General features: G+C 39.0%; 1 protein-coding gene across 6 annotated transcripts in view; it reads right to left on the reverse strand.

Moving 5' to 3' along the window:
* Positions 1-15,294, reverse strand: part of dnm1a (dynamin 1a) — a 59,395-nt gene that overhangs the window by 19,654 nt on the left and 24,447 nt on the right. For all 6 annotated transcript variants that reach the window (XR_009647850.1, XR_009647851.1, XM_060863163.1 and 3 more), the window contains exons 14-15: positions 14,028-14,039; positions 13,256-13,369 (exon numbers count right to left, since the gene is read on the reverse strand). Coding sequence is in view for 4 of the 6 variants with exons in the window: in XM_060863163.1 (XP_060719146.1) it covers positions 13,256-13,369; positions 14,028-14,039 (126 nt within the window). In the remaining 2 variants the exon portion in view is untranslated. The remainder of the gene's footprint in view (positions 1-13,255; positions 13,370-14,027; positions 14,040-15,294) is intronic.

A 15,294-nucleotide genomic window follows, 5' to 3' on the forward strand; every position in this document is an offset into this window, starting at 1 on the left:
TCTCTGTCTTTTCTTAAATTTCTATTCGGTCTGAACAGAGAATTTAACTGTTTGTTAATTCATTTGTTTCATTGCTTGTTGAAAAATAAAAGGTTAATAACACAAAAAAAAGACTCTTTATAATAGAGCGTCTGTGCTGAAGCGAGTGAGGTTTTTTTCCTCCGTTCACTCCTCAAGACCGCAGTCATCTCAGTGACATCCGCATGGCCGTGACTCCAACCTCTGCGATTGAATTTCCTATAAAAAGCATGTGAACATTCTGAAGCCTTTAATAACAGGGCAACGGCTTGTTAACGATGCAGGAGGTTTCCTGAAAAATAGACGCCTCGATCTGTAGTTTTTTTCCTGTCTTTTTTTCTATCAGCTCACATTGTTTAGAGTAAATGCACAAGAACAACCAGCAACCGCGGTGCTTTAAGTTCAGCCTCGGATTTAAAGCATATCAAAGCAGGAGAGTCCGGATCGGCTAATGCGCCTGTAAACTGGAGGAAAATGAAAGGGTCGGAGTTTAGGAGCTGTTTTATAGTCAGGCTTGTATACATGTATAACTGAGGCCAGTTTTAGGGAGAGAGTCAGCTGACATGTACAAAGAGAAAAGTTCCTTTTCCTGTGCATTTCTTTCCTTCTTTCCTTCCTTCCTTCCTTCCTTCCTTCCTTCCTTCTTTCCTTCCTTCCTCCCTTCATTTTTGCATTTATTTCCTTTCTGAATTTATTTCCTTCCTTTTTTGCATTTATTTCCTTTCTGAATTTATTTCCTTCCTTTTTTGCATTTATTTCCTTTCTGAATTTATTTCCTTCCTTTTTTTGCATTTATTTCCTTTCTGAATTTATTTCCTTCCTTTTTTTGCATTTATTTCCTTTCTGAATTTATTTCCTTCCTTTTTTGCATTTATTTCCTTTCTGAATTTATTTCCTTCCTTTTTTTGCATTTATTTCCTTTCTGAATTTATTTCCTTCCTTTTTTGCATTTATTTCCTTTCTGAATTTATTTCCTTCTTTTTTTGCATTTATTTCCTTTCTGAATTTATTTCCTTCCTTTTTTTGCATTTATTTCCTTTCTGAATTTATTTCCTTCCTTTTTTGCATTTATTTCCTTTCTGAATTTATTTCCTTCCTTTTTTGCATTTATTTCCTTTCTGAATTTATTTCCTTCCTTTTTTTGCATTTATTTCCTTTCTGAATTTATTTCCTTCCTTTTTTTGCATTTATTTCCTTTCTGAATTTATTTCCTTCCTTTTTTGCATTTATTTCCTTTCTGAATTTATTTCCTTCCTTTTTTTGCATTTATTTCCTTTCTGAATTTATTTCCTTCCTTTTTTGCATTTATTTCCTTTCTGAATTTATTTCCTTCCTTTTTTGCATTTATTTCCTTTCTGAATTTATTTCCTTCCTTTTTTGCATTTATTTCCTTTCTGAATTTATTTCCTTCCTTTTTTGCATTTATTTCCTTTCTGAATTTATTTCCTTCCTTTTTTGCATTTATTTCCTTTCTGAATTTATTTCCTTCCTTTTTTACATTTATTTCCTTTCTGAATTTATTTCCTTCCTTTTTTTGCATTTATTTCCTTTCTGAATTTATTTCCTTCCTTTTTTGCATTTATTTCCTTTCTGAATTTATTTCCTTCCTTTTTTGCATTTATTTCCTTTCTGAATTTATTTCCTTCCTTTTTTTGCATTTATTTCCTTTCTGAATTTATTTCCTTCCTTTTTGCATTTAATTCCTTCCTTCCTCCCTTTTTTCCCCCCACACTGTCCTCAATCCAATCACATCATGGAGACAGAAAATGACAAAAAGGTTCTAGATAGTTTGAGACTTTCGTTACTTGTTAGTTACGTTAGCATTACAGTTTGCGTACAATAAAAACACACACACACACACATACATCAGACGTCTCTGGTTGATCGACTACATTTAGAGTAAATGTGAAAATCTTCTTGAACTTCCTTTAAATTGCTAAAACGGTCTCCAGTCTAGCTTTTTTTCTCTCCCTGCTTTCATGTCTCTCGTTTTTCATTCATGGAGCCTGAACATGCATCAGAGAAAGATCATACATCTTGAGGGGGAAAAAAAAAGCACACTTGTTTATCTCATCAGCCTTGATTTGAAACTCCAGATGCTCCTTCTTCGTTCTGTTCGCTTGTGATATGCAGAAAGCGGTTTTAAACTGTGTGTGAGATACGTTTTCAGTGTCATAGTCTTTTGGATGTCTCTACTTTCAGTGTCATAGTCTTTTGGATGTCTCTACTTTCAGCGTCATAGTCTTTTGGATGTCTCTACTTTCAGTGTCATAGTCTTTTGGTTTATGTCTCTACTTTCAGTGTCATAGTCTTTTGGACTATGTCTCTACTTTCAGTGTCATAGTCTTTTGGATGTCTCTACTTTCAGTGTCATAGTCTTTTGGTTTATGTCTCTACTTTCAGTGTCATAGTCTTTTGGTTTATGTCTCTACTTTCAGTGTCATAGTCTTTTGGTTTATGTCTCTACTTTCAGTGTCATAGTCTTTTGGTTTATGTCTCTACTTTCAGTGTCATAGTCTTTTGGTTTATGTCTCTACTACTCAGCTTTGCACGTCTACAGTAAAGAGTAAAAATTTTTCCCGTTCTTCTTCGCAAAATAGCTCAAGCTCAGTCAGATTCGATGGAGAGCGTCTGTCAACAGCAATTTTTAAATCTTGCAACAGATTCTCAATTGGATTTAGGTCTGGACTTGGACTGGGCCATTCTAGAACATGAATATACTTTGATTTAAACCATTCCATTGTAGCTCTGGCTGTATGTTTAGCTTCCTGCTGGAAGGTGAACCTCCGCCCCAAGATTGCCCCGTATTTGGCTCCATCCACCTTCCAATCAATTCTGACCAGTTTCCTTGTTTGTGCTGAAGAAAAGCATCCCCACAACATGACGCTGCCACCACCATGTTTCACAGTGGTAATGTTGTGTTCAGGTGTGTTCATTTTGCATTTAGGCCAAAAAGTTACATTTTTGGTCTCATCTGACCAGAGCACCTTCTTCCACATGTTTGCTGTGTCCCCTATAAGACTTGTCACAAACTGCAAACGACACTTCTTATGGCTTTCTTCCTGTCACTCTTCCATAAAGGCCAGATTTGTAAAGTGCACGACTAATAGTTCTCCCACCTGAGCTGCGGATCTCTGCAGCTCCTTCAGAGTTACCATGGGCCTCTTGGCTACTTCTTTGATTAATGCTCTTCTTGCCTGCCTGTCAGTTTAAGTGGACGTCCATGTCTTGGTGGTGGGTTTGCAGTTGTGCCAAACTCTTTCCATTTTCAGATGATGGATTGCACAAAGCTCTGTGAGATGTTCAAGGCTCGGGATATTGCTTTATAACCATAACCCTGCTTTAAACGTCTCCACAACTTTATCCCTGACCTGTCTGTTTGTTCACTAATGTTCTCTAACAAACCTCTGAGGGCTTCACAGAACAGCTGTATTTATACCGAGATTAAATTACACACAGGTGGACTTTATTTACTAGTTAGGTGACTTCTGAAGGCAATTGGTTCCACTTCACAATTATGTGCCACTTTGTGTTGGTCTATCAAATAAAATCCCAATAAAATACATTTTTGTTTGTGATTGTAACGTGACAAAATGTGGAACAGTTCAGTGGGTATGAATAATTTTGCAAGGTACTGTATGTACCTACAGTATACAACACACACACACACACACACACACACACAATGCACAGCAACAGGCTGGATTGTGTTTTTTTCCTTATCTTTCTCTCCAGCTCGTTGAAATTCACAAGCCTCACAGCTCTCTAGAGATTTCTCTCAGCCCTGACTCTTTTCTCTCGTAACTGTGAAATTGATTCGAACCACATGGCAATTTTTATTACGCTATACAGTACACGTACAGTACTCATTATTAACATCACTCCACCGAGGTGTGGCGCGAGCCGAGCCGAGCCAAGCGCAACACGACTTTATCGAACAAATGCCTGTAAAAAAAACAAAAATACGCGGAAATACAGTCGATACACGCCGTCTTCCATCCGTCCTCCGCCTTTTCACATCTCTTTCATTCCCTCTCTCTTTATCGTCTCTCCCTCCCCTCCTCCTCATCCGTCTCTCGCTCTCTTTCTCTTGGCTTCGCTGTGAAAAGTGCGAGACTGCTGACCCAGCTCCCAGAGGAAGCCGTTTCTGAAGCGTTCAGGTTCTAGAGGAGAAACCGTAGCTAAAACAAACACCGTCACCTCTCAGAAATTGGGTCGAAATGCCGCCCTTCTAGCTGGCTTTTTTCCGAGTCAGTCGCTCTGCCCTGGTTAAACTAATACTTTTAGAGTATATAAAATGCAGTGCAAAAGTTTGTGTACCCTTGAAATGAAAAAATGGAAAGAGACAAAGGAACAACGAGACATTTCTGGTTTCACTGACATTCCTGTTTCTCACATTATTGCAGACCACAAAAATGCTCAGAATAAAATAAATAAATAAATAAAAGTCTCCTTTACTCAGAGAAGCCTGCATATTCTCATATAACCTGATGACTTCGTGACCAGAGAACCATGAGATAATCTTTTGTTTCTTTCAAACTCTTACTATCCTAATTTAATGTTTTAGATTTAATTTGAACCGCTCGGACGTTTTTCGTGATCGATTCTAAAATGTCGTTTTTCTACTCAGAAATCATGGCACGTGCAAAACTATTCCACTCTGTTCTGTGTTTATTAATGGAAAAGATTTGTCTAGAGGTTGCTCTTGATTTTTTTTTTAAAGAGAAATAAAAATGAAGAGGAAAGTAGGACAAAGGGGAGAGATGTAAAAAAAATAAAAAAGAAGAAGAAATGAAAAGAGTGCATTATGGTTTCATAGAGAAACAGACGTGAAAACCCTTTCCAGGATGCATCCCAAACCTGAAGTCTGGCTGATGTAGCCACATCAGAGAGCCGAGAGATCGCTAACTAATGCGAGCGCTACATCTGCTCTAGATTTTACTCCTGCTACTCAAACTGCTATCTGCACTTTCTGGTGGTGGGGGTACTGGACCTGGTAGTGGGATTGTGAGGAGCGCTCCACGACCAGCATAAAGGCCTCTTTATTCGCTCTGGACAGGGAAAGGAAATCAGCTTCAGCAGAAAAAACACAGCAGTCCGAGCAAAGCGGCCACAGGGCTGCACATCTGGAGTTATTACAACCCTGCCTCCTCGCCAAGAAACTCCGACATTCCTCCAGCAGCTACAAAGCCATGGAGCCTCAAGAGTCATCCACTCCGACTCCCACACATGCACACGGGCTGACACACACCCCAACCACCCTCCCTCACACACACACACACACACACACACACACACACAGACTGACGTTCTCCCCCTAAAATATCGGACCGGACCAACCAATCCATCCCCCCCCTTTTACAATTACACAAGACGCATGCAGCAAATTAATGCGATTCACTTCCTGTTGACCTTTGACCCACCACTTCCTGCTGCCTCCCCAAAAAAGCGGGAGGGGGAAAAAAAGCCAGACAGAGGACGGGGGTAAGCAAAAAAAAAAGAAAGAAAAAAGTTAGCTCCTCCTCTTTCTCCTCCATCTCCCTCTTTCCTTCTCTCTCACTGGGAAAGTTAACTGCACTCTGCCACGTCAAGCTTACGAGTTGCCGCCGTGCCACCCGGTAGGAACGAGACGATGCGCTCTGTCCTCTGTCTTCTTTCCAAATCAGAACGCGTTGGTGCCGCGTTTTCAAGGGAAAATCTCAGGAATTCAATGCTGGGACCAACCTCGAGGCCTGGAGACAGACGCAAACTTCTATAACTTGTATAATTCCTAACTTTTACGGCCTGGGTGTCTGACTTCAAGTGGCACCGGCTGAAACGTCTCACTCTGACTGGAGAGGAAGGGACGGGGATGGGTGAAGCGTGAAGAGAAACATCTGTGCTGAATACAGACAGTGTTGCACTCAATAAGGTAAAGTACTGTTTAAGCGATGCGGACGTTTTCTCTAAACGTTTAGAACTGAGGATGGAATAAAAAAAAAAAAAGTCAAAATATATGCTGATCTTTATCTTTATTCCTATCGACACTTTTCTGAATATTAAAAAAAAAAAGAGTTTAATGAAATCGTATATCTTCTGAGAGTTCATCTCTTCTGCCGATTTCTTTCCAGAGACCTGAGAGGAGGGAAATCCCGGAGCGTTTGGAACGAGTGAGTGTTTCATGCAGGCGATGCATCTGTTCATTTTTGTCATTTTACTCTATACACGATGCCGGGATGGAGACAGGGGTCAACGAGGGCACGTCTCCAAGTCGAGCATGCGGCTAGGCAAATCTTTTAAAGCTAAATCGACATGCGGACCGGCATCAAATCAGAGCTAAAATTACAGATTAAGGAAACGTTATTGCTTTTAGGTACTTTTATTAGTTTGAGGAACATTTTAGGGGGTTTCAAGATGTAACCTGAGAATGTGTTGCACTCCACAGGAGGCAGGACGGAGCGCCGAAAGCAGCACTGCACCACCAAGAGCCACGGATTCTCACTTAAATGGTAACACACACAGCTTTCTTTAATCTCTGGACGAACCAGACGTCCTGCATTCGAGCGTGTGTGCAAATGGGAACTGAATGCAGTAAGAAGGCTGAAACAGAGAGGACATTGACCTGTCCCGCCTGCCCAGTGTTCAGACTACCTGTTCAGGAAGTAGCGGTTGTACAGTAGTCTGCACATTGGTTAGGCTGGGTGGGGAAGCGCGAGAGTCGGCCTTCGTCATCACTGACAACGCAAACCTTCCTCCAATCCACAACTTGGCACGCTTTACCCATGTTCTGTGTAATTCTTTAATAAAATCCATCAGATTCCACTTGAAATGTGTGTTTCTTTTTATTTGAAATGAATAAACTTTAAATATTTCTTGTTAAATCATTCAAGAGATATCATCTTACGCTCATACAGTGACAGCGTCTCTACTGGAGAGGAAAGAGTTAACAATCCTCCAGACATGATTAAGGCACTCAGCTCGGTTTATCGCTCGCAGGAGTGACACAGCATGACTTGGCAACCCATAAAAAAAATCCCACAGCCATATAAACAATCATTTATATTTAGATGTGACTTAAAAGTAAGTGACCCAACCCAAAAGCCAGCAAAAAAAAGTAAGAAAGAAAAGAAAGAAAAGAAAAGAAAAGAAATATTTTTTGGGAACAAGAAAAGGTAAGATCAAAAAATTCAACTCTCCATCACTAAACACAGACAGAGAGAGAGAGAACGCATAACAACAAACAGAGCTGATGAACTGGCTTTGGTCAAAAGCTTTGATGAACTGAATGTTGGTGGTGACTGTTTTATATCTGCTGATGAAGATGTGCCAAATTCAATAAAAATGCCTGGCCTTACACACACACACACACACACACACACACACACACACATATACACACTGTTTTCACTTGTTGCTTGTGAGGTATCCCAAGCTGAGTGAATCATCTGAGGTTACAATTTACAATGACCAGTCTCAGACCACTCAAGTGTTTGTGCGTGTTTGTGTGTGTGTGTGTGTGTGTGTGTGTGTGTGTGTGTGCATTTAAGAACACATTCTGATATAAGGTTGGTGTCCATAAGGTAATATTCTAAGAAAACCCTAAAAAAAAAAGGTTAGCAAGATTTAACTAAGCTTTTGTGTGTGTGTGTGTGTGTGTGTGTGAGTGTGTGTGTGTGTGTAGTGTGTGCTGGAAGCTGTAAAAAACTAGCCTTTAAAAATGCCTCCTTGACAAAGCCGAATAAAGTTGATAAACCTTATGTGCACATTTTTGGCGGCCAGAAAGTCTCTATGGGCATGTGCGTGTGTGCGTGTGTGTGTGTGTGTGTGTGTGTGTACGTGCATGCATGTGTGTGCGTGTGTGAATGTATTTAGCTATTTAGCTCCTTGTGGGGACAAAATGTCCCAGTGATTATAGCTATAGACAGGAAAGAAAAAAAGTAAATGAAAAAATACTAAAATAAAAAAAAAATACTAAAATAAAAATTGAAATGCATAAATATATAAATAAAAAAAACTAGAAGTACCTTTTGGTTAGTGATAAGAATACATAATATATTTTTTTATTTGCTGGTCCAAACCATTTCTTTTACATAATGAAACAAAAATCAATTTTAGGCTTTTTTTTAAAAAACTTTTTATTTAATTTTATTTTAAACCATATTGTATTTTTTTTTTACCTACAATAAGTCAGATGTTAATAGAATGACCCTACACAGGCGGTAATACAAGTGTGTGTGTGTGTGTGTGTGTGTGTGTGTGTGTGTGTGTGTGTGTGTGTGTGTGTGTGTGTGAGTGTGTGTGTGTGTGTGTGTGTGTGTGTGAGATAAATGGAGGGGGGGGTTCAGTGAAAGTGAAATGAGAGGGGATCGTGTTGGCTCGTGCATTTGGACTTTTCTTCATTCATGTCTGCACAGTTTTTGCGAGGCTTTGGGGAACGCTGGGTTCGCTTGATTCAAAGCATGTCTGGTAATAGAAACCAGACCACAACCATCAACCCCTCTCACCTCCCCTCTCTACCCCCCATTTACCCCACAGCACCAAAATCCGGCAAGCAGAAGGGCTATAAAGAGTCTGAGAGCGAGAGAAGTGAACCACAGGGAAGACGAGAGGAGAGTTGTTGAGAAAAAAATAATAAAAATTTGGATTAAATTGAGAACTTTTAAATAAATAATGTGTCGCAGTTCACACTCTCAGAACAGACGACTTCCTCATTGGTTCTTTTTGGTAATTAAGGATTCTTTGGATCTGCATTAAAAGTTTTTAGGGAAAGAAATAAAGAAAGAAAGAAAGTAAGAAAGAAAGAAAGAAAGAAAGAAAGAAAGAAAGAAAGAAAGAAAGAAAAGAGGAAAGAAAGGAAAGAAAACACAGAAAGAAAGAAATACCTAAAATAAATACCTGGTACCTCAACACCAGGGTTAAAAATGTACCTGGTACATTAAAAAATAATATAGCTAAAATGTACCTGGTACCATAAGAACTATCACTGAACCCTGAAGCTCGGGTATAATAAAAAGAACACTAGACCTATAAATAAAATATCTGACACTTAAAAAAACCCAGTAGAGTTAAAAAAAAGGATCCTGGTACCAAAATGAAATACCTGGTACCAACAAAAACACTAGGATTAATTAGTATTCATTAGTATTAATTATATAAAGTACCATTGAACCTTAAAGAAATACTTGGTACCATAAAAAAACACTGACTTATAAAAACAACACTATAACTAAGATAGTTCCCAATAAAACAAGTTCCTGTTTCCTACATGAAATACCTGGTCCCTTAAAAACACTAGGGATAAAAAGGTACTATATGGAACTACAGAAAACTCTAGACTTAAAAAGTACCTGGTATAAAATTAGGCTTAAAAAAAGAATCTATTACCGTAAGATACTACAGTTAAAAAAGGTTCTGGTACCTAAAAGAAATACCTGAAAAAGAGCTAATGCAACAAAGATGAACTCCAGAAAGGTTCTTGGTTTGTTTTCCTGAAGGAACCATTTCAGATGTCAGGTATTAGTTAGACTTACACTCGCTGTACTCTTCGATCTAAAAGCTTCACAGGATTCAAATTGTTCTCTAATACAAACCCGAAGCTTCTCTTTCACAAAGAGTCAAAAGCTGAAACCTCAGAAACCTCAATGATCTAAAGAAGGTTTGAAGAACTCTTGAAGAACCGGAGCTGTGCAACTCACACACTTACAGTACATGTACACTCTTACATCACAGGTTCCCAAGAGGATTTTTTTCGTTCAGATATCTAAAAGTTCTTCTGAGATTCGTCTTGGAATGAAATGGAAACGTTTTACTGTACACACGCTTTCCAGAGAACAAATAAAAAAATAATCAGCATGCAAAGCTAAAAATCTATAATTAAAAATAAAAAGATAAATTTTAAGCAAAAAAAAAAAACGTCAACCTGGATGCGGTGTGGCTGAGATGTAGGGAAAGGCTATAAATATTTACTGCGTTTAAACACACACATACATGTGCACACCCCCCCCCCCCCCCCACACACACACACACACACACACACACAAAGCTTCAGTAATATGCAAAAACCACACTAAGCCAAAAGAACTCTAACTACACACTCATTACGGATCTTACGGTCGGGAGAAAATAAAGTTCATGTGAGAAAGCCGCCACAGATTTGTTAAGAACAACCGACGAGTTTCCGCTATAGCCGTTATAACCTCAGATGCCATTTCCAAAAACCCGGAAAAATAAAGAAACAAATCTAAAGAACTGACACGGCTCGGGATGTTGTTTATTGTTTAGACAAAGAGCAATGGGCTTAGTAAATCGCCTCGGCACGGGTCTTGACCTTAGTTACCCGTGTGCCACCCAAGAAAAGCAAACACGCCTGCACAGAGTGTGTATCTAGAGAGTGTCTCTCTCACACACACACACACACACACACACCCGCACACCAGGCCTGGACAAATGTAGTGGAAACGGAAGACATTATTCTCATTATTGTCATTGACAAAGTGCTGCTATACCTGCAAGTTTAAGTTTTGGGTCCCTGTGCTCTGAGGAACTGGCATTTCCATCTCACATTATAACAATACATGTGGAAGAGAAAAAGAAAGAGGGAGGAGGTGGATGGAGGTCCGACCCTCAGTGTGTAAGAGAAGGAGACTTTGTGTTAGAGATAAAAGACCACCAGAGAATCCCCTCTTTCTCTGTCGTTACCCCACATGCTCCTCATTAAGGCTATCCTAACCAGCTAACCAGATACACACACACACACACACACACTTCCCTACCGTATCCTACCCTGCCGTTTCTCTTTGAAAGTTAAAAGGTTTATGAGAAGCAGCCCCAGTCTGGAGGGAAACAGGCGAGGCGCCACTGACTGCACCAGATTCTGGTATGCACATGTGTGTGCCAGCTTCAGTGCGTCTCTCTCTCTCTCTCTCTCTCTCTCTCTCTCTCTCTCTCACTCGCTCTCTCTCTCACACACACACACACAAACACACACACACTCACACTTCAGGCCGTCCTGATGTCGTCTTATATAAAGCTGGTATGAGAAATCTATGAACTCTCGGCCTACGTTCATCCTAAACACATCATATTCGTCAAAAATAATGTCGTACCCCGAGTCCAACAAGAGTCATTTACCAGAAATCGTACCACAGTGGAAAGAATTTCTAGGAAGATTTTTTTTTATTTATTTATTTTTTAAAAAACTTGCCAAGTCAGCAGAAAGCGACCGAGCCAAATTGGAACGCCTTACAAAAATATATAATATCCAATTGAGATCATTTCTATTTTGGAAAAAATCAATCTAAACGATCCCACATAAAAGGCCGGTCATTAAATGTAAAACATATTGGCGAGCGGTGCGTAATGCTTGTGTTGGCGCCAGCTCGTAAGTGAAAGCAAAGCACGCTGGGATGTCTTAGGGTGGTTTTCCACTTTACTGATCTAAAGTTGATTTGAAGTAAACGGACAGTAACGATGCGGTCCTGAGAGTGAAGAAAGCTTTAAATGAAAATTAAACCTACAATAAGACACACACGTTAGAAAATGTCAGAGCAGGATGTTCTGGGCTCTTGGGTGTTCTGTAATGCTAAATCAATCTGGAACTGTTTAACCCCTAAAAGGGGGAGTGGCCTAAATCTGAACGTATCTGAAGTACAAACATGCTAGTAGCTTAATTTAAACCAGCATGACCCTTAGCTGGAAGTTACTAAGGATGAACAAATAAAGGTTCTACAGAACGTATTTGCTCAAGAACGACACCTTTGCCTTGCGAGTCACGTATCTATCTACATATCTACACTGTGAATCTTCCCGACAAGCTCTCTAAAAAGAAATAAACGTTGTATATCATATTCATAGCTGAATTTCTTTTTCTTTTCGAACATGTTATCATTCTAGATAAATCGTTTTTTTCCCTTTGTATTCTGTTCAATTGTAGATCCTTATTTTTACTGGAAACATAAACCTGCTGATTTATACAACAGATACAATGAAATCAGCTTTTGATATCATTTAGATCTAAGGGTTCGAGCCACTACGTGTTCGACAGACAGACAGACAGACAAGCAGACAGAGATTATTATTATTATTATTTTATTAATAAAACAAACAAACAACAAAATCAATGAACACATGGAAAACACTAGGGGAAAATTGAGCAACTAAAAAACAAAACATCATAAAAAAAAAACGTTAAACGGAGAACACCAGCTAACAAACGACGCACGACGATAAGCAAAAAAACCCACGCAAGACAACAGGTATCAGGTGTGCAGAGGCAGGAATCGATCTGTCATGACATGACATGACTGCTGCTACAACACTAAAACAAAATGCTGTATGAATATACATCTTACTTGTTGCTAAAAATTTTACTCTATGTACTTTTTGCACATTATTCACTACAGTACTGGGTACCGGTCGGTGCTGCACTTTCCATTATTCACTATTGTTCTGTGCGTCTATGTAGCGTAGTAACACGGGCTTCGAAGGAACGTTGTTTCGTTTCACTTTGTACTGCACCAGATGTATGTGGATGAAATGAGGATAACAACTGCATGACCGTGCTGAGAGAGAGCACAGAGAAACCGTGGCTGTGTAATGTTGCTCATTGCTTCTCAGTTCCTCCTCAATTGAACTCAATTCACAGTATATACGGTACAGAACGGTAAAAAATAAGAATATGTTCTTGATTAAAAAAGTATCTATCTATCATTTTGGCAGACACCCTTATCCAGACTGACATACATTTATAACTAATATAACTGAGCATTAAGGGCCTTGCTCAGGGGCCCAGCAGTGGCAGCCCTGGGATTTGAACTCACAACACCTTACCCACTGAGCTACTACATTCCTAGTAATGATAAGGATATGCAGTAATGTTCATCCACCATGACAAACACTAAAGACAAATCATCACCAATATCTATGCAATTGTTGCGTTGTTTATATTTCAGCAGAGATATTTAGTACTGTTGACTTTTTTTTTTCTTCTTCAAGAGACAATTGTGATGCATCTAAGCATCGGTTTTTACTTCCCATTCCACAGACATGTGTTTCTAATGTGGAAACACAAAGCACGATACATAAGTGTATAAAAACATATGACGGTTTTGTTCCATGACATCATCTGTTGCATTCGCTGCTGATATTTATGTCAATTTATACAAATGCTATTGACGTTAAAACCTGTTTTCTTCGAACGTTCCACTACGGCTACTATTTGATCACGTGGGATAAAAAGAAGAGTAGAAGTAAAGCTCACCTCGTCATCCTTGTACCACGAGAGCGACTCGGCTGTTAGCACGAACCAGTACTCTTTAGCGCCACCTTTCATGATGCTGATGTTGTTGATTGTCAGCCAGCCCTTCCTGATGACCTGAGAAACAGAATACACAGAGATTATAAAGTGTAAAACACACACACACACACACACACACACACCCAGATGCACACCAACATAAAACATTTTCCCTCAATCCTTTATCTGTTACTATGGAAACGTATAAGGTAATAATGTACAGCGGCACAACTATCAGCGATGATGTTACGGAAAACCAATCAACATTTTCTGACCAATCAGAATGGAGAATCCAGCAGCATTATGGTATAATATATCCTCATGGCCACAAGATAAACTACACTCTCTTAACCTGTATCATTACCCACAGCTGACTTGGTTGTGCTTAACTTCAGAGCACAAAATCACACAGCTGAGAAAAGAAAGTCTGGAATTTTTAACCACACGACACAGACATGGACAAATATAGATGATCCAAATACACATTTTGTTTAAAGGCCTGAATTGTGTTGTTTCTGTAGCCTGCTTTTGGGTTTGTATGGAGTGAAAGACAGACTCCAGTTTAAAAGTTTAAAATGTATTTTTATTTTAAATTACACCCAGTGTGTGGGAGATGCTTGAACCACCTGTCATCTCCATTAGTTATATCACTTACACACACACACACACACACACACACACGCACGCACGCACACACACACTAGCACACCATCATAAATATAAGAACAGTACTCACCATGATCTCATCCTAGAGCAGAGGAGGCAAAGGAAAAAAATATATATATAAATGATTATAAAAACACAAAACAGACCAAAAAAATGGAAAAATAAAATACATACTTGGTGTGCAGAAGTTTGTGCCCCCTTAGACAAAATGTATGACATAAAATTAATTTTTACAGTTAAAATAAGAGACGTGAATATTAAGATAGAAATAAAGAAATAATTCATTTCTGTTTGATTTCTTTTTTCCCGTCCTCCTCTGTTGTCATATTGTCATTATTCCATTTGAAATCTAAATCTAAGGGGGGTGTAAACTTTTGCACTCAAATGGAAAAGAAAGAAATTTTTAAAAAAGAACATTCACTGTCATCTACTGCCTTTTTGTCTTGGGGCTTCCAGAAACAACAATAGAAAAACCATGTAGAATAAAATGATTATGGCTTGTTGTTCAGCTAAAAAAACAAAAACTTAATATGGCAATTTTATGTCTAGAACATTTCAAATGTCCTGACCACCTGCGTGCAAAAAAAATGGCTGCTGCTAGTCACGCTAGCCTCAGGAATGCTGTCAGATCCATTCATCTCTCCAAAATAGCTGCACAATTACATAATACACTACTACAGGGACGTACGTCTACACTACTGCAGCGGCGCTAAGGTCCGAAAATATCACCCAGGACGGGCAAAACATTCCTGCCCTCAACAACTGCCTGAAACGAAACGCTAAATTATTTAGGAGGTTTAAATACAATGTTAGAGAGACTTTCTTATCATTGTTGTTGTTTTTATATAACTGATCTGAGATCAGTTTCCACAGAAAACTCTTCATTTCAACTGGTAAGAGCAAGAGCACAAACCTGCCCCTGGACCAGTTGATAAAGAAGAAGCAGCATGAAACGACATACAGAAGAAAACACAAAATGCAGGAGATATGGACAGGGTCAGAAACACACATTATTTTCAGGCAACATGACACATGAGGACATACAAAGAGTTAAAGGAAGAGTTCAGCCAAAACGCACACAACATAAACTCCTACTCCCGTCACGGTCGAACAGCTGTGTAATGTTGGATGTACGCTAGTTTTGCACCCAAGCTAATCAAGATATCTTATAGCTACCAGTTTTTCTCACATCTCCCACATTATCATTGTTCAAATTGAGTGATGTAGTATACAATATCTGTATTAAAAAATTTATAATGTTAGCAAAAGTAACAACGTCAACTTCAAGTACGCTACATCACCTTCAAAATGTAAGCCATAACTCCTAGCTAAGCATA

Source organism: Tachysurus vachellii, chromosome 26 (genome assembly GCF_030014155.1).
Source record: "Tachysurus vachellii isolate PV-2020 chromosome 26, HZAU_Pvac_v1, whole genome shotgun sequence".
In the NCBI taxonomy this organism is placed as follows: Eukaryota; Metazoa; Chordata; class Actinopteri; order Siluriformes; family Bagridae; genus Tachysurus; species Tachysurus vachellii.